This window comes from Uncinocarpus reesii, genomic scaffold, assembly GCF_000003515.1.
Source record: "Uncinocarpus reesii 1704 scaffold_1 genomic scaffold, whole genome shotgun sequence".
Lineage (NCBI taxonomy): Eukaryota > Fungi > Ascomycota > Eurotiomycetes > Onygenales > Onygenaceae > Uncinocarpus > Uncinocarpus reesii.
In genome coordinates this window covers 3,106,453-3,124,015 of record NW_003052500.1, presented here as the reverse complement: position 1 = coordinate 3,124,015, position 17,563 = coordinate 3,106,453, and the positions used below count along the sequence as shown (strand labels likewise).

Genomic DNA, 17,563 nt, shown 5'->3' with positions numbered 1-17,563 from the left:
AACTATGGACGAATTTGCGCAAACCCGTGGCGTTGATGATCTTTTCGACGATGAGATTGTTCCTGTTGTGCCGTCACAAGCCCAGGTCGAGTACACCGAAGATGTCCCATCCTACAACCCTTCACAGCCAGATGCCGCCCCATCTCAAGTCCCGCCAGAGCCGGCACGCACCGATCGCAGGAAACGTGGAAATGGCAAGACTCGGGGAACTCGTGGAGGGCTATATTCTAGAGGAGGGAAGGCCAACGGGCCGGTAAATCGAAATGACAACCAAACCGAGAGTGAACCGAGTGCAACAACTAATGGTCTGGCATCGAGTCAGCCAGACAAGGAAACCGCCCCCGCAACCGGGCCCGAAGCCGCGCCCGAGAATAATGACGAGTTACAAGCAAAGGATGCAGTGAAGCCAAAGGTCCCTGCTGTCCGGGGAGATAGGAGTGCTACTGGTGGCATAAAGAAGGTCCGTCGCTCTTCATAGTATCGGGTTTAGTGAGAAACTCGCAAGACTGATATGTCCAATTTCTTCAGCCTAAACTCACCGAAGAGGAATTATCCGAGCGCATGGCCGCTGTCAAGATAGCGGCTGCAAAGCGTGCAGCGGCACACGCACGCGCCGAAGCCGACAAGACTTCTTTCCACGAACGCGAACGAATTGCGAAGCAAAGACGCGCCGAAGATGCGCGAAATCATCGGGCAATGGTTGGCGAGCGGGAACGCAATAGGCAGAGAAAACTTCAAGCGCAAACCGGTCGAGAGTGGGACGCAGAAAAATCACAAGACGCGTTTAGTGATCGTGGTAGAGGTGGGAGCGCCTATCGTCGAGGAGTGCATGGTGGTATTGCCAGTGAAACGCGTCACATAGAAGATTCCACAGGCCACCATCATGACAGTGACAATGATGGATTTCGCGGGCGCGGCAATAGATACGGTCGTGGTGGACAGGGCCGTGGGTATGGGCGCGGTCGGGGCCGCGGAGGATTCAGAGGTACAAACGAGGCCGCGCAGCCAGACGTGGCCGCGAAGGATAGTGATTCCAGGGCCCCCCCGGCCATTGAAGCTGAGAGTGAATTCCCTGCATTGCCAAGTGGCAAAAGTAGCGAAGCTCAGCCTGTGACGGTGACTACACAGCAACCCGCAGCTCCAGCGACGTCCGATACCCCAATTTCTCCGATGCCATTGCAGGAATCATGGGCAGACCATGTCGATGCACTTCATGAAGCTGCAGCCGAAAAGAAGGCGGCTAACTCGGCCTAAGGGCTTGATGTTCTGGGGCTCTGCTAGATTCTTCGCCCTATTTTCTGCGCCCTTTTTTTTACTTTTCAATTATTGAGATACACCACTTGTCTTCTAATTATCAGCTCACGAATTGGGGTTTCCCCAAAAGTTCTCCTCTATGATCATTGGATATTACCTTGCGGTTATTGTTTCTGGTGCACTTCACCTCTGATGCGTATTGCTTTCTTGTTTTATATTTGCTGCTGGTCCTTTTGCGTTATTGAATTGATGACCTTTTCAATAGCGTCAGCATCTATCAATTTATCCCATAAAATAATAACGGAAATTAGTTTCAAAAAGTGAATCTTCAAGTTCTAACTGCTCGATATAGGGTGTAAAATACTCGAAAAGAATTGATATGTACGTACATAAAGCAAAATTATAGTGTGAGACTTAGACAATACCGAAGACAAATCAAAACAAGTCATTCCGCTTTGCTGCCCTTTCCTCGAAATTTGTCCTTCAACGCGATGATTTTGCCCTGGATTTTCGCTTTAAGTCCGGAAGGAGGTGCTTCATCCGCACCGACGAAGCGACGAACAAGGAGATTAAAAATATTTCCGAATGCCAGCGCAATAACTGTACTTGTCAAAATGATTACATTGTACGGCATACTAAAATCCGGGGTTGGTAGAGGAAGAAGTAGACTTGTGGTACGGAGGTAGGTCAACGAAGACGTTTCTGGACTGCTGTTACTACTACCGTTGAGAATCCTGATCACCGCTGGCGCCACATTGAACCCCCTATTGGCGTCAGGAGGATATTCAGTATAACGTAGGATGGCCTTTTCGAATTCGTAGATCAAAGTCACTGTGGATGCAGCTGGAACGGATAAAACAAGTTCTAATTGAGTTCCACGTTTCCGGTCTATGGCTGGGCGGTAGAAAACGTCTTTGATGATCTCGCTTGGTGCTATCTCCTCAGCTGAGCCGTTTTTGTGCGTTACCGTGGTTTTCATAGTGTGAAGGTATGGTTTCATATACCAAGGGAGGGTTTCAAAATAGACAAAATCAACTGCCATGGTGTCGGATGGGTTGGTTAAGATCGACCTTAGCCCGCCCCGTTCTTGGCCGTTGCCAATCGTGGTTCGTTCAGCGTGCAGAACCGGCTGCGTTGGTGGCACTTGATGAATAGACTCCTGAGCAGGGAGTTGAAGATTAAACGGGATATCCCACAAGAGGGTATAGCAGCGGGAAACGCCGTCAGGGTTTTTTAATTCGGGTGCCCCGGCAGTAACGAGGACTTCCCGTTCGGCTGGCACCTTAATACAAACAGTTTTCTCCTCATCCTTCGAAAGCGGACAGGGTGATGGGATCGTACGCCCAAATACACCCACTAAGCTCCACTCCTTGGTGGCGGCAGAAGCTACAGGGTAGCAGATATCATTTGAGTTATAAGGTTTAGATTGATCACAGACGAGCTGGTCAACAGGAACAGGGCGCGGAATGGGGTTATCTAGGTTTCAATTAGCTTAGACAATTACTAAATAATAATGGGATTTTACCTCTTGGTCGTTTTGATCTATCTATATCCAGCACCATATCCACGGACTGTTCGAGGGTAACGTGGCATTGCCCATTCTCTTCGGAGCAAACAGGGCGAAAATCGATGGACATGCTCTGCCATGCCGCGTCGAAAAGTCGGTGACCATCGAATAGGCCTGAGATACCTGCTTTCCCCTTACACGGAAGGAGCTTCAGGAACGGTGTTAGATTTTCAGTGCACACCACTTCGCCCGGTAACGTGCCATGAAGTAGGTGGAGATTCTGCCCCGAAGGGTGATTTCCGCTAGGTTGAAATGTTAGATAGGGCCTGGTCGTCCGGGTTGAATCAATAAAATTCAAAGATGCGCAAAACAATCCGGACAGCGATTGCGTCAAGGTCATCCATTTTGCGAATGCCCTAAGAAACAAAAACCCGTTAGCCAGACCTTATCACAAGAGACTGCAGGGGAAAACCGTACTCATCATCCGTATTTGCTTCAATCCAAGCCCATAGTTCAACCCCCGTTCCACCTTCTTTAAACCCATGCCATGGTCGTTCACCCCAGCTTTCAGCGTCCCATCGACCCGTGGTGAAGCGCAGATGCAGCTCTTTTGCGCTGGCGTGTTGGAGGATTTGTCCTAGCGAGCGCGGAAAATATCTGAAATTCTGCTGCTCAAACGCCGCAGTGGATTCGTTGCTTCGAAAGTTAAACGAAGCTAGCAAAGAGGACGGCGGAAGGGGTTCGAGGACAAGTTGCTCAGTATAATCCGAGGTCGCAAAGGCAGGTGTCCATGATAGCGATGCAGCGAGAGCGCACAGCAATGGGAAGGAGTGGAAAATCATCCCGACATTATTGCGACAACCTCCGAGATAGAAAATAATCCCAGAAGTCAGCTGCACCGTCAATCCAGGTGTCGATTGTCGTGTTGCTTTGGTGTTGAAGCTCAAGGATGGGAAGTTAGCCGCGCGGTTAAGCAGCTAGACAGCCAACCTATCATGATCAACTCTAGTTATCTTGGCGTGGCGCGTAATTCAGATCTAAGCGCCGACTAAACTAATCCGCTTTAGGAAAACGAGATCGCTGCTGACCAGCCTTGCCTCTGCTGTTGAATCGATGAACAGAGGGCTTCCATAGGACTTCACGCGCAGAGCTCAATTCCCTGGCTAGACTGACATTGCGGCTTCAAGATGGCTGCGGAGCAGCGCAAACTACTTGAACAGCTCATGGGAGGTGAGTACCGATCTTTTTCCCCGGGCATTTGAGACTTTTTTTCTAACTGATATCACTGTCTAGCTGACCAGCTCATTGGCACTGGCGGCTCCTCACGAAATGCGCAGCTTTCGATCACAGATTCCAAAGTCTGTCGATCATACCTGGTCGGCACATGTCCCCATGACCTCTTCACGAATACGAAACAAGACCTTGGACCATGCCCGAAGATTCATAGTGAAGGATTGAAAGCAGAATACGAAGCTGCATCAGGCCACGAAAAATCGAAATGGGGATTTGAGTACGACTATATGCGCGACATGCAAAAGTACATCGATGAATGCAATCGGAGAATCGATTCCGCCCAGCGTCGCTTAGAAAAGACCCCTGATGAGATACGGCAGACGAATAACCTCGTATGTTGTTCCTTAATTGTGGCATTGGAGACTAAGATGCTAATGTCAACAGCTTCGACAAATCTCAGATTTAAACAAAACCATCAATACTGGCCTCGAAGAGGTTGCGATTCTGGGCGAACTGGGTTCCGTATCGCTTGCAATTACAGAATTCCACAAGGCCCGGCAAGCTAAACACCAAAAGGAAAGCTACGAGAGAGATTTAAAAGCCCTCGCTGATACCTCTGGGCCATCGGGGCATCAAAAACTCCAGGTTTGCGACGTATGCGGCGCTTATCTTAGCCGTCTCGACAACGATCGTCGTCTTGCGGACCATTTCTTTGGCAAAATGCATTTAGGGTATGCAAAAATGCGGGAAACGTACAACGTCCTACAGAGAGAGCTCAAGGGGCCGCCTCCCATGCGACATGACGATGGGCCATCCAGTCGTGATCAAGGCTATGACGATGGCGGCTGGGGCTCTAGATCAGGCGGGGGCTACGGAGGAAGATCGTACCGAGGTGGAGGCGGGGGAGGGGGTTATGGAAGGCGAAGAGGAGGTGGTGGTTACGGGGGCAGGTGGTAAATCTCTTGCGTTCTGCTTCTCCTAAAACTTGCATAGCGCAGGCGTTACTCTGGTATCTCTTTTATAGCAGGTTCTGGTTTTACATAACTTCTTTTGATCGTGGTATGTCCCTTGAAAGGGGTAATTGGGATAAGTACGGGGTAGTATGGCACATTCGCCGTTAAGTATTTAGAGCTAAATAAAACTGAACGTCCCTCTTTAAAGCCCGTCAAAGCAAGCTGTCTTCGAGATCAATCCCAGGAGCTCAGGGTTTAAATATGATTATTTATTATCGACGAGTGTTACCAATAGCAAACATTGCTTCCGCAGCAGTGCTACGTTTTGGGCTTACCGCTGACAGTGTGGACGCAAAATCAAGACTGCTGGAGTGTTGAAAAGAAATCCTGTCAATTTTGACATATACACATATAATTGAAAGTTCAAGCACAATCTCAAACATTACAATACATAGAGAGCAAAAATTTCGAGTCCAAAAAGAAAGGGCCCGCAAACAAAACCTGTAGAAATACACATGATATACATCCTTCAAGGTTGGACAACAGTCACAGAGGATGATATCAGAAAAGACACAAACAGAGCTGGTCGGATAAAGACGGGATAGGTAAGCTCCTCCGCTAGTTTCGACAGGGACAAAGTATAGTATTGGCCCAGCTCAAAAGAAAAATCCGCCTACCCGACACAAGATATGATTTTCTAGAGGGATGAAGAGAGGGAAAGAGGAAGAAGAACAAAGCCAAGAGAAGTATTCACATCCCACCATTCGTTCTTTCCAGGAGAGCATCCATTAGCTGTTTATAGCTATTCGCTGCAGAGGGATTCCGCACAAGTATCTCTGCAATCACATTGAATTGCGTGACATCTGCATTGGGAGCTTGTTTCAAAATCTCCTCGATCGTAGGCGACGAGGCAAGTTGTTCTCCTAGGACGTGGATCGCGGCTGCTTTTCCATTAAGTGCTGGGAGAGGTTGTGATTGAGGATATGGCTGCTGCGGCATGGGTGGGCTATAGTGTCCTTGCGACTGTGATTGTGCGGGCGATGGCTGGGGACTATCCGCCTGTGCCAGCGATAATCGAGGGTTTTCTATTCCTGGTGTAGCTGTCAATGGACTGGCTGTGGATGTGGTAGGATCCTGAGGGGTAACAGTGTTAGAATGATTATTTGCCGTCTTAACAACGAAAACGACTAATAAAAGTCGTTCAGGGGTTGGGTGTTCGATAGTATTGTTATCCAGCCCGTCCACGAACTCCGGTTTCTTGCTCATCCCGGCTTCGATAGGTACAAGATATGTGTCTCTGACAGCAGGATGTAAATGTTTTCCAATGACACCATATCGTTGACGTCGAGCGAAGTAGTCGAACAGGTTGTTGAAATTCACGAGGTCGTCAGGTCTATCCGGTGGAGAAACTCCAATTATCGTGATATCTGTGGTTTGACTGAACTGAAGACCACATAGATAGTTGGTTGCAAGTTGGATATCGATACGTCCATCAACGGTCAACGACGAAGGGACCAGTTGAGACCATGGGATCCTTTCGCTGAGGTCAAGACCAGCAACGTGGCGTGCGCTGGCGGAAAAGCTGGAGATCCCGTTCATAAACATTTTTCCATGCCAAACAACAGCCGGCCCAGGGAAATCTTTGGGCGAATATGGCGGAGACTCTGGCTCTTCGTCCTTCAACAATTGGTCAATTTCTGCATCAGCCTGGACCCTATGTGTCGATGGAGGCGGATGCTCCTGTGAAAATGCCGGTGGCCCAAATTGCGGTGCATCATGATGAGGAGCGGCTCCGGGAGACTGGACGCTTGACCATACGTTTTGGATGTTGAAATCGGTCGACGCAGAACGTGCAGGTTCTCCGGGAGCAGCTGCTTGGGTATCGATAGACTGAGGCTTTTGCTGCTGGGGGATGTCCGTAGATCCGGTGCGCGCTGTAGCTGGACTTCCTACTCGAGGACTCATGATATCCCCGACCGTATCTCGTCGCGTAGGTGCCGTGGAAAAGACAGACTCGGTTCCAACGAATTGCGGATCTGATTCCACGAATTCTTCTCCCTTGTGGGTTCGTCTGATGCGGGGGCCCGACTCCTGGACAATAATATGCTGCCGCTCTGCTTCACGTTTAATTTCATCGTCCCTCTGTCGTAGCTCCTCACTGGCCATGTCTTGCGTGCTCATTTTGGAGAAGGCATCAGGAGAAATACGACCTACGAGCAGACTATCACGTAACGAAGGATTCTTCCTTACATTAAACAGTATGGTCCGCATCTGCTGTTTATAGGCATCATTGGGCTCTCCTGACCCCCCGCAGAGGTTTTGATACATGGGCTTGCTCAAGTGCGATCCCCCAGATTCTCGCCTACACTGTCTTTCGTTTTCCCTTCCCGAATTTGAAAACTTTCCTTGCTCTTGTGCTACTCCGGCTTGCTCAACAAATAGCTTGATGATGGCGTTCGCAACATTCTTCCTGGCCTGAGTCAGATGGCCCACGCCGCTTGCTGTTGGTTCCGTAGGGGATTTGCTAAGCTTTGAGCTATGCGAGATAGCGCTTCCAGCCATGCTCGCCTTCCGACTTTGTGCCGGAGACTTCTTGATCTCATGGGTAGCAGCTGGTAGACTGCCGGTTGACAATCTCTGAAGCTTCACTTTGGGGCCCTGGCGTATTCATGATTAGAAAAAGTGTTCTGGAATGGAGGTGAGTTAGCTTACAGATTCGGGTTGTCCAGTCTCCCCCTGCTCGGAGTATTTTCTCTTCTGAGCGCCAACCTGCTCCGGGTTCCCCGTAGACGTAGCCGGTCCGTTCGGAGTTTCTGCATTGGCTTGCATAGCTTCATGCGTAGGCGTTGCCCTCGGACTCGGGCCTATGTCACTTGTTTCCGGTTTGATATCACTGACCCTGCTCTTCCTTCCACGTTTGCCACCCTTTTTGCGCCTGGACTTTTTCTCCTCAGCTGCTTGCGCCCTTCTCTGAGCAGCTTCCTCCCAAGGTCGTTCCCCGCGTGCCATTTGTCCCAGGAGTCTTTCATGATTCTCCGGTTTGCACTGCTCACAGTAATATTCGGCCGGTTCCTGTCCTTTCGCAAAGTTTAGGCCCATACAATCGTTATGCTGCCAGGCCGAACACTGGTCACAGCAAATCATATCGCGCTCCACATCCTCTTCCTCCTCGTACTCGCCACAGACACAGCGGATTATTTCATCCTCCTCGTTCGCAGGGGGCGTGGGTTCATTCGAGGCCTGCTTTGAGGCTTTCGCTTGCGCTTTCGCCTTTCGCTTTGTTGGGGGCGGTTCAGGCATGTCAAGATTCTTGTGTTGGCCTTTCGTGGCTCTCCCGGATCGTCGCGGTTCTTCTGCAATATTATCAGTGGACGTGTTCATTGACGGTTGCGGGGATTGTAAGCAGCGCTCAACACTCTTTGCGAGGCCTCGACGCCGCATACAGACGGGATACAACTGCTTACCAGCCATAGTGAATATTAAGCAGGTAAATTAATCAATAAGCTACGTGGGCCCGGAAGATCGAAAATGCTGTAATTGATTCTGGCGACCAACGAGAGCTCCTGTCTACAGGCATCGAAGGTTGCTAAAAGTAATACACAAAATGTAGACGTGAAAGAGTGAAGGAACAGCAATCCTGTCTCAAACTAGACCAGTTTTACGTCCTTCGCGCTCCAGCTATGTTGTTTGTCCCAGAATTGCTTATCGTTGCTTTCGCGTGGATATTGGAATCGCGCGGGCAAATAAAAGCTGGTCTCCCTCGCGATAATCAACGCCAATTGAATGAATCAGTCGCGTCGCGGCCGGGAGTATGGCGACCAACTCAGCAATTCCAGAGATATGACCGGGAGATGAAGTGGAAAGGAGATGGCGATAGGATGCTGTTTATAAGAAAGAGAAAGTGACTGCTGGCTGAAAATGGCTAGCCTACCATGTGACATAGCGCCGGCCTAGCGGCTTGGCAAATTGTCGTCAAATTGACCCAGTCACCTGATAGAAGGTTACATAAGCGCATTGCTTAACTAATCATTTCCGACGTCAGCGACAGCTTGAAGTTGAGCTCAAGCCTTGAGGACGACAATGTTATTCTCTCTCGTTACAGAGTACATGTTTCTAGTCATATAACCAATCTACCTATGGCTGATGTTCGTGCGCTCCTGCGCAGTGAGCTCGCATCTCGGGCTTCAAGCACCACTGGCCCCGGAAAGAAGCGGAAACTTGAACCTCGCCCAGCTGACATACGGAAAAAATTGAAGCCAACAGCACAGGTCGAGGAGCCTGGAAAGCAAGAGGCGGAAGAGGAACTGGTAGAGGGACCTGAAAATGAAACTTACTCCTCTTCGAATACTACGACAACGACAGTAATTGCCGAACCAGAACCTGCCGTCGTGGCACAAACTCAAGCGACAGAAGCATCACAAGAAGAACCCCAAGCTATTGACGAAGATGAATGGGCAGCCTTTGAGCGCAGTGTTGTTGCGCCTACAAGAATGCAAGTTTCTGCTACTGCAGCTTTAAACTCCGGCGCTACGATATCCGCCGCCCCAGTATCGGCAGCTGAGCTTGCAGCACGCGAACAAGAAGAACGGGAATCGCGCACTAAAGCTCGAGAGGCGGAACTGCAAGGCGAACAGGAAGAAGCCACGCGGTCACTGGAGGATGAATTGGACGAAATGGAACAGTTAGATGAGCGCGTCAAGCGATTGAAGGAGAAGCGAGAAGAAATCCTGAGACGAAGGGGGGAAGGCCTCTCAAAAGACGGCCTTGATAAAGCTCGCAACCTCGAAATGGATACTAAGGACCGCATTAACCGTGACAAGGACACGAATGAGGATGAAGAAGATGAGGAGGATATAGATTCTGCTGATGAATGGGATGATTGGCGCTTTAGGTAGTGCCTAACTTGATTCGATGGTTGTACGGACGTCCGCAGATCTGAAGACCCCCGGTCATCACTGCGAATTATCTTTTACCGTATTTATACTCCCAATTCCCCGGTCAGAGGCTAAGAATGTTCCTATGGGCAATGGACATGGATACAAAGATGGAGGGGTGAGAAAAGGAACCCCAAAGCCTTCCATGCATATGGACTTGCGTGATGCATTGCATTAGCTTCGGCAACGTAATGAATCGTTAAACTCCTGATATTGAGGGGCTCAAACAATTGGAGTGAGTTGTTTATCCAAGAGGTTTGACTCAAATTCCTAGGGCTCGAATTATGAGAGTGACCAGAACGGAAATCATGGCATGATGTTTACGGTGTGATTAGCTTAGCCCCAGAGACCGTCGTGGAATCTAGAAGGCTATATTTTTCACGTTAAATTTTCATACTATGATAGGAGTATAAGCCTATATTGCGCCTGTTCAAGGAGTTACTCTTTTGTGGTCGTGCTCTGTTGCCCTATCTCCTCTAGATGGCTTCTCAGGCCCTCTTTGCCCACAATCATTGCTCTCCGAATTTCCTCATCACCTTGACGAAGCATATCTTTACCATGGAGAAGTGCCCTTTGGTGTTTTCGCTTTTCCTCCTGCACTTTTGCCTCACGATCGGCAAGTGCTTTCTCTCGCCTTTGACGATCTGAGTCGCGTTTTAGCTTCTCTTCCATCTCCTCTACCGAAAAATCACCCCTTTCTGGGGCCTCTGGAAGACTTGAAATAAAAGTCTCAACAAGTGGATTCCTGACCTTTGATGGCAATGAGATATAGCGAAGATCCGTTAAAATAGTAGGGTGAAGTGCCTCCAGGGACGAAGACCGGTTCAGGTGTGGTAGGGGAACCGACTTCAAAAGAGCTAGTAAATCGGATTTCCGAGTACTCTCAGGTAGCTTCAATCGTGTAATGTGATCTCTATACAATTTCTCGCGATCTTTATCTGACATACGGCTCTCTTTCATTTCCGGTTCTTTTCTGTATTTCCGCTTGAACTCCGCCCAGAACAGCTTTGGAGTCGCATGCGCTTCCAGGAGAGCAAGATAGCCTATGCGTGGATCTTTCTTCGCTTCCTTTTCTTTGCGCTCTTTGTTTTCCTGGATGCGATCGCGGCTCCAGCTCGTCCATACCTCCCGTCTGGACTTCATATTTGGGAGTATGGTATATCGTGCATCATCAATGATTTTACCTTCTTCGATAATTTTTTCCCATGGCGTGTACGGGTTTATTCTATAATCGTCGAGTAGATCTCGAAATAGGGCGGCGGCGTCTTCTTCTGTAAGCGGCAACCCTTCGGCCCCTTCTTCCCAGCCTTCTTCTCCAGGATCGCCATATTCCCCAGGGTCTAGCCCGTATTCTTCGCCCATGGCGGCTAGCTGAAAGGCAATATCATCTTCGTTGAACTCGAGCGGCTGATCGGCGGCTTCCTCTGTTCTTGTCCTTTTCGACCTCGATTCTTCTTCATCATCCGTGACCTCGACTTGCTCATAGTCCTCGTCACTGTATCTTTCTTCGATTTCATCTTGATGGTCTCCGATAGGGTGCGTTTGTTCCCTTCTTGATAACTCTTTCTTTTCTGTTTCGACACCTTCTTCATCTTCGCTTGGCTCTCCACGCTCCCTCCTTTCACGGTGCTCTCTTTCTATCCGATCATACTCCACGACGCCTTTGAGCACATAGTCTGGAAATTTCCAGAAACTCTCCTTGGTCTCAGGATTGTGGACAAATCTACGACCGAGCTTTGTTTTTACCAGCAACCAGGGCTCGCATCCCGGGATAGCATGCTTGGACTTCGGGCGATCTTCAGGCTGGCGTCTATCGAAACGTCGCCCTCCACCTAGTGTTGTGCGGTTTGCCCCGGAAGTAACAGCTGCGCTAAACGGAGCGAAGGGGGTAGTAGGGCTGTGGCTAAACGGAGGCTGTGAGGGAGAAATGAACGCGGCTTGGGGTTCTGGAGTTGGAGCAGCGGGTCGCTTATATGTTGACTGCTTTGTGTCGGCATTATAATAATATAAATGGCCTAATGATAGTCAGGAGCCTTGCTGGGAGAAACTTGAACATAGGTAACTCACCGGATGGAGCCCTGTGTTCAGTCCATCCTGGAGGAAGAGGCGGTAAGGGCGTATAAGTAGATTTCAGCATGGCGGAGGCAAATAAGAGATAGAAACCACAATTGAATTGCGTCCATGCCCGGACTGCTTTGTGGTGACTTTGTTCTGGAGATCAGCGCAACTTGCAAGGAATGTGGCTGATTGGCCCAAGCTCTCGATGGACCGAACGCGTTAGGTTGGTTTGCCTGGAGCTTGATGAGCTGCTGCAACATCAAACACAATTCACACTCAACCACTCTTCCTGCTTCCTCCCCCTCAGTTTCGCCCTGCTGTGTATCGATTGACCGTCCGAAAGGAAACTGTGTAGAAAATGGCGAGAAGATACGACTCACGGGTAGGCTCTCCAACGTCATCTATCCATCAACGATGCTAACTCCTCGCCTTGCTCTTTAGACCACCATTTTCTCGCCTGAAGGACGACTTTACCAAGTTGAATATGCACTGGAAGCTATTTCCCATGCCGGCACTGCCCTTGGAATCCTGGCGAAAGATGGGATAGTTCTTGCTGCTGAGCGGAAGGTCACCAGCAAGCTGCTGGAACAGGACACTTCAGCAGAGAAGCTCTACATATTAAACGAGTAAGGGCAATGTACACGGTTCGTAGGGCTGAACTATTTACTGAGGCTGCTTACAGTAATATGATATGTGCCGTTGCTGGGATGACCGCCGACGCAAACATCCTTATCAACTACGCCCGCCAAGCCGCGCAAAGATACCTCCTAACATACAACGAAGAGATCCCTTGCGAACAATTAGTACGAAGACTATGTGACCTCAAACAAGGTTATACCCAACACGGTGGTCTGCGTCCTTTCGGTGTCTCGTTCATTTATGCTGGTTATGATTCTAGGGGCCAGTTCCAGCTCTACCAAAGCAACCCGAGCGGAAATTATGGTGGATGGAAGGCTACGAGCGTTGGTGCAAATAATGCCAGCGCACAGAGTTTACTAAAGCAAGATTACAAAGACGACTGCGATTTGAAAGAGGCTTGTGGGATGGCCGTCAAGGTGCTGAGTAAGACGATGGATTCAACGAAGCTCAGCAGCGAGAAGAGTAAGTGCTGTTGCCGTTCGTCTAAAGCTGATTGGCCGTGCTAACTGGGTAATGCGTGCAGTCGAGGTTGCGACAGTCGGGAGGACGAAGGATGGCAAGATCTATCATCACCTCTGGGGAGGTGACGAGATAGACGCCTTGTTGAAGGAGCATGGTCTCGCCAAAGATGCAGAGCAGCCAACCGGGTAGTTGTTGACTCAAGATAGGCATTGTGATTTCATTGTTAGAGACCAATACAATAACATGGATTTTGCGATGGGGTTTCTCTTGATTCGGGCTTCTTCCTTGATCCACCCGTATACTCAGCCGGCGCGTTCTGCCAGCAGGCTTCCGTTATTTGATTTCTTGATTGGTTATACATACCCGGGATGTAGAACCTGTTTATATTATTCTTTAAGAATCACGCATTCACCAGGGTCATAACGCCCAATAACGAAAGTGTAATGAAGCGCCGGTGACGTGGCACGTTCTGGTGGAACTTTCTCTGCCAGAGTTCTGTCCATCCTCGGCTGGCTGAAAATGAACCGTAGCAGGCAGTAGTATATATACACTTTGTAGTTCTCCCCGCGAAGACAAAGCGCCGAAAAAACGAGGCCAAACCGCAGTGCACAATACTTAAGGTCAATAACATCCGCAGGTCTTGCAACTTATTACATATCTGGCAGGCCTAAAACGGACCTGCATCTTGCTAGATGAAAATATCTAAAAGAAAATAGAGCATTCACTCTATCGATCCCCCTCTTCCTTGACGCCAACGCCTGGTACTCGTGTTGTCAGTTCCATCAAGAAAGAGTCGGGGCCGCTGGATAGCAACAATATAGGTGGTTTTCCTGGGGCTACCACCCTGCAATTGTCGATGTTACGTTCTAGAGCAGCAAGAGAGCTTCAACATCGGATTTCGAACGCTGTTTCGCACCCTCATTCCCCGAGTCTTCGCCTGATGTCGCGTTAACAAGCCCTCAACCATCCCCGCGCCAGAAACCACGTGAGTATGAGACGTAGCGCGCTTCTACACGCGCTAAACGCGCTGTCGCCCAGCATGCCCAGATCTTCGCTGACCCCACGTATTCACAGTCACGGAACGTCGTCCCGTCCGAACGTCAATCGACATGAACGACATCCTTCATCGCCAGCCAGAGTCGACGCGAGGTTGACGAATACATCCGCTGTCGACAGCATCCTGTTTTGTCAGAATGTTGCAATCCGAGCTGGTTTTGTGAACGGGCAAATCAGATGGATGGATGCCGCCGAAATCGAACCACTCTTGAAACAGAAGCAAGCGGCGCATCCTTGGCCGCATTCTATCTGTTTTATCTTGGATCAGGCGCGTAACGATGGTCACCCCGAACATCGACCCTTTGCAAACCCGTCATACATGATGGAAAAATTCATTGGCGGAGAAGGCCTCTTGGTTCACTCCGTACAAGCACTATAAATCTGAATCCATTTTTTCTACTTCTAACCCAATTACCTCCCTGCACCAGCCAGCCAAATTGAAAATTGCAGGGAAACATCTGTCAAAAAAATGCAAAGTCAAGAACATGGTTATCCCGAGAATCCATACCAAACCGTCGAAGAAAGCAGTACCAATCAAAAACTATGCAGTGGAAACTGGGAAAGGCAAAGGTCGTCAGCGTTCCGTGGTTTCTTCCCCCAAAGGCCCTCCGTTTCCAATTATTTCCCCAGGGTTCTCTGTTTCATCTGTCGTTCGTATTCGAGCTGCTTGATCTCCTGTTCCAAGTCTTTGACGGCGGACTGTGACCGTTCAATGGAGGCCTTCATGACGCTGCCCTCGTCATGCCAGCGGCGTATCCGTGCAAGCTCGCCGTCTCGTCTGCGGTACTTTGTCGCGATTTTCTCACACAACTTGCACTGAGTTTGAATAAACTCGGTGTGGTTGACGAGTTTCATGCCGCATGTTTCGCCCATTCGATACTCGTGATTGCACTTGGCGGCAAAACTGCTCCACGACCAGTCGCCGCAGGCATACTTCTTCTGATTATAGAAGCACATTGTTTCTTATCATGGTTAGTTCAATGTCTCCATCTTGCCGGTTTAAACCAATGCTTACCGAACTCGGTCTTGAGAACCGTCTATTAGGTTTCAGGTATGGGCTGTTGCTGTTGGTCGAGGTGTTGATACCGTCGATCGATAGGCTAAGCTTCTTCTATGAATGAAAAGATTGCGATGAAAATTTCAAAGTTGTTCCGTTTCGTTGAGGATTGGCCTATCTTTATTTGCGATTGAGGCTCGAGGGATTCGATGTCCGGTGCTGGTCTTCTGAAACCCCTTCTCCTCTACGGGATATCGAACGATATTTATGTCTTTGGGTGGGAGATATCAGGCCTCTGCGATATCAATCCTAGTCCATCCTTCTCCGCACCGACACCATAGCAGAGCAGATCAGGCTCACCATCGGCTGCGACGGATGACCTGGCTGCCTTCCCTCCCGTTTCATTCACTAAGGTTGTGATAGTTCGTGCATCACCAAGTGGGGTCTTTTTGCCATCAGCCCGCTACGGTGTACGAGGATGTGATTTCTTGATGCAGCTGCAATTCAACTGCTATCAATCTAGCATGGCTGTTTCGCTGTCGTGGCTCCATCGCTTGCCACCGCCCACCCATCTTTTCCATTAGCAAGAATTCTCAATTAAGTTTCCTTGCTCTACCGGATGGTTTATCCTGGATCCTGCGGACCGCTTCTTCGGCCTTTTGCCTCAGCATTCCCTGTTCATCCTCTACGCAAGCTGTTTCCCGAGGCTCACTTGAGCGAAGATCAACGAGATGGCGTCTTTGACAAATGGCCCATTCGTGCCAGCTGGCTCCAATCCCTGATACAACCTTGCAATCTATCGTTTTCCTGATATCTCACCTGGCCTGGCCACATCCGCTTTTGTTCACGAGATTTGCTATAGTACTTGTGATATTCGTTTCCGGGTTCATCGGTTGACCCCACCCGTGTTTGAAATACCCATCCATTTCGATGTTCGATGACTCTGGCCAATTGCCAGTCTTTGGTAGCCTTGCGACTGGCCTGTACCTTGCTTGGGGACTGGCCCCCTTCGCCCGGGTGTGACGACTTTGGCTGATACGTTCACCCTCGTATGGCTATCTCCACTTGTGCAGCCTGGATCGACGATGGACTTTCATGCATAATATCTACGCCTTTTTCTATGGAATCTAAAGCTGCCACCTTTCCATTACTGGACTAGATTTAGGAAATCCGCACTTGGAACATCTTGCTTCGGCATGCAAGCATTTCAAGAATCAAGTTTCGAAACCCCTTTTCTGTTCTCTTGGCTTCTGGATACGGGTATACGCCACTCTTGATCGCATAATGGTGTTTCACGATATGCGGACGCAAGTTGATCGTTCACTGCTCAATCTGTCGAACCTGTCATCCGTTGCAATTCAGTGACCCACCCCTGAAGTCCTAGCTCAGAAACCCATACCATCATAGTACCGTTGTCATCAGAGATGCGGATGTTTCTACTCAGCATGGCATGGATTTGACATCTCAGTTCCACTGCGAGTGTTGCGCCAAAGTCCGCCAGGGTTCATGACGTGGCAACCAGCGTCTGGCTAGGTGTGCCCATCGTCTCAGTCAAGGCTGATAGGAATGTGGAAAATTTATCGCCTTCCTAGCAATTCTATCCCAAACCTCTGTTTAACGTCATGCTCAACGCCTTGAGCTAAGGCGTATCCTTGACCTTATTTGCCTCTTATATCCTGCCAGGCCAGAGCGCTTCTAGGCAGAAATAGACAAATCTCATGAGATTGCGGCGCAATTGATCCATTCTCGTGCGAACGGGACCATCTACCAGGAAGCGCAAGTAAGCCCAAGTGTGCTGAAACAAGGCTACCAACAAAACGTGAACAGCTCAGCTCAACATAACAAAGTTGCGCTTCAACTAATTCAATGCGTACCAAATCTAAGCGTACTTTTCCATATTCATAGCTTGAATTTCTTTTTCTGTCGTTCTCGTTCTCCGAGGGTAGTGGGATAAGGGGCCAAAACATCCTTCCACAAAAACCCCCGGCTCACAACCACCGGACCTACCCATTGAGTAGGCGCGGGTTCTAATTTAACAATTCCTTTACTGCTTGAGGATGAAGCCTTTTTCGAAAACTGGAAGCGAGATACCTCTTCATCAGATTCGTATCCAAACAGCTGGGTCCAAGCTACTCAGGTGATCCAAATACCAAGTGAAACGCACTGTTGAGCAACTAGCTATATCAAATTATAGCTGCAGGAACGCATTTTGGAGCTACCATGTGGGATGCTAGTGATGTGTTCCAATTCCACTAGATTCCAAACTGGTATGCATCTACCCCGTTGCATTAGCTCACGGTCGCATAATGGATCCATGCCCATCCTTATGCAGCCTGGTGCATGTCTGGGTCCCTGTTTTACCAAGCTCGTCAATTGCTCTCACTAGCGAGCACAACAAGTCATACAACCTTGCCATCGACTCTCCCCTAGTTAAGTTCAAGGCGCGAAACTAGGATTGCTTGACAACTCC

At 49.3% G+C, this 17,563-nt stretch overlaps 9 protein-coding genes across 9 annotated transcripts; 4 read left to right on the top strand and 5 right to left on the bottom strand.

Annotated features, from left to right (window-relative positions):
* Positions 1-4: 4 nt before the first annotated feature.
* On the top strand, positions 5-1,254 carry UREG_01269 (uncharacterized protein; the record flags this gene model as incomplete). The annotated part of the gene is made up of 2 exons (XM_002541707.1): positions 5-460; positions 529-1,254. 2 exons carry the CDS (start codon positions 5-7, stop codon positions 1,252-1,254), a joined length of 1,182 nt encoding a protein of 393 aa, XP_002541753.1.
* A 445-nt stretch (positions 1,255-1,699) lies between these two features.
* Positions 1,700-3,603, bottom strand: UREG_01268 (uncharacterized protein; the record flags this gene model as incomplete). The annotated part of the gene is made up of 3 exons (XM_002541706.1): positions 1,700-2,730; positions 2,780-3,177; positions 3,206-3,603. 3 exons carry the CDS (start codon positions 3,601-3,603, stop codon positions 1,700-1,702), a joined length of 1,827 nt encoding a protein of 608 aa, XP_002541752.1.
* Positions 3,604-3,948: 345 nt separating this feature from the next.
* Positions 3,949-4,951, top strand: UREG_01267 (uncharacterized protein; the record flags this gene model as incomplete). The annotated part of the gene is made up of 3 exons (XM_002541705.1): positions 3,949-3,991; positions 4,055-4,386; positions 4,439-4,951. The coding sequence occupies 3 exons, from the start codon at positions 3,949-3,951 to the stop codon at positions 4,949-4,951; spliced, it is 888 nt and encodes a 295-aa protein (XP_002541751.1).
* Positions 4,952-5,697: 746 nt separating this feature from the next.
* Positions 5,698-8,418, bottom strand: UREG_01266 (uncharacterized protein; the record flags this gene model as incomplete). The annotated part of the gene is made up of 2 exons (XM_002541704.1): positions 5,698-7,605; positions 7,660-8,418. 2 exons carry the CDS (start codon positions 8,416-8,418, stop codon positions 5,698-5,700), a joined length of 2,667 nt encoding a protein of 888 aa, XP_002541750.1.
* Positions 8,419-9,083: 665 nt separating this feature from the next.
* Positions 9,084-9,842, top strand: UREG_01265 (uncharacterized protein; the record flags this gene model as incomplete). The annotated part of the gene is made up of 1 exon (XM_002541703.1): positions 9,084-9,842. The coding sequence occupies one exon, from the start codon at positions 9,084-9,086 to the stop codon at positions 9,840-9,842; it is 759 nt and encodes a 252-aa protein (XP_002541749.1).
* A 769-nt stretch (positions 9,843-10,611) lies between these two features.
* On the bottom strand, positions 10,612-12,018 carry UREG_01264 (uncharacterized protein; the record flags this gene model as incomplete). Its single annotated transcript, XM_002541702.1, has 3 exons — positions 10,612-10,727; positions 10,829-11,896; positions 11,949-12,018. 3 exons carry the CDS (start codon positions 12,016-12,018, stop codon positions 10,612-10,614), a joined length of 1,254 nt encoding a protein of 417 aa, XP_002541748.1.
* A 279-nt stretch (positions 12,019-12,297) lies between these two features.
* On the top strand, positions 12,298-13,229 carry UREG_01263 (proteasome subunit alpha type 4; the record flags this gene model as incomplete). Its single annotated transcript, XM_002541701.1, has 4 exons — positions 12,298-12,321; positions 12,381-12,565; positions 12,622-13,040; positions 13,102-13,229. The coding sequence occupies 4 exons, from the start codon at positions 12,298-12,300 to the stop codon at positions 13,227-13,229; spliced, it is 756 nt and encodes a 251-aa protein (XP_002541747.1).
* A 1,485-nt stretch (positions 13,230-14,714) lies between these two features.
* On the bottom strand, positions 14,715-15,053 carry UREG_01262 (uncharacterized protein; the record flags this gene model as incomplete). The annotated part of the gene is made up of 1 exon (XM_002541700.1): positions 14,715-15,053. One exon carries the CDS (start codon positions 15,051-15,053, stop codon positions 14,715-14,717), a length of 339 nt encoding a protein of 112 aa, XP_002541746.1.
* Positions 15,054-15,607: 554 nt separating this feature from the next.
* On the bottom strand, positions 15,608-16,019 carry UREG_01261 (uncharacterized protein; the record flags this gene model as incomplete). The annotated part of the gene is made up of 2 exons (XM_002541699.1): positions 15,608-15,665; positions 15,913-16,019. The coding sequence occupies 2 exons, from the start codon at positions 16,017-16,019 to the stop codon at positions 15,608-15,610; spliced, it is 165 nt and encodes a 54-aa protein (XP_002541745.1).
* Positions 16,020-17,563: the final 1,544 nt, after the last annotated feature.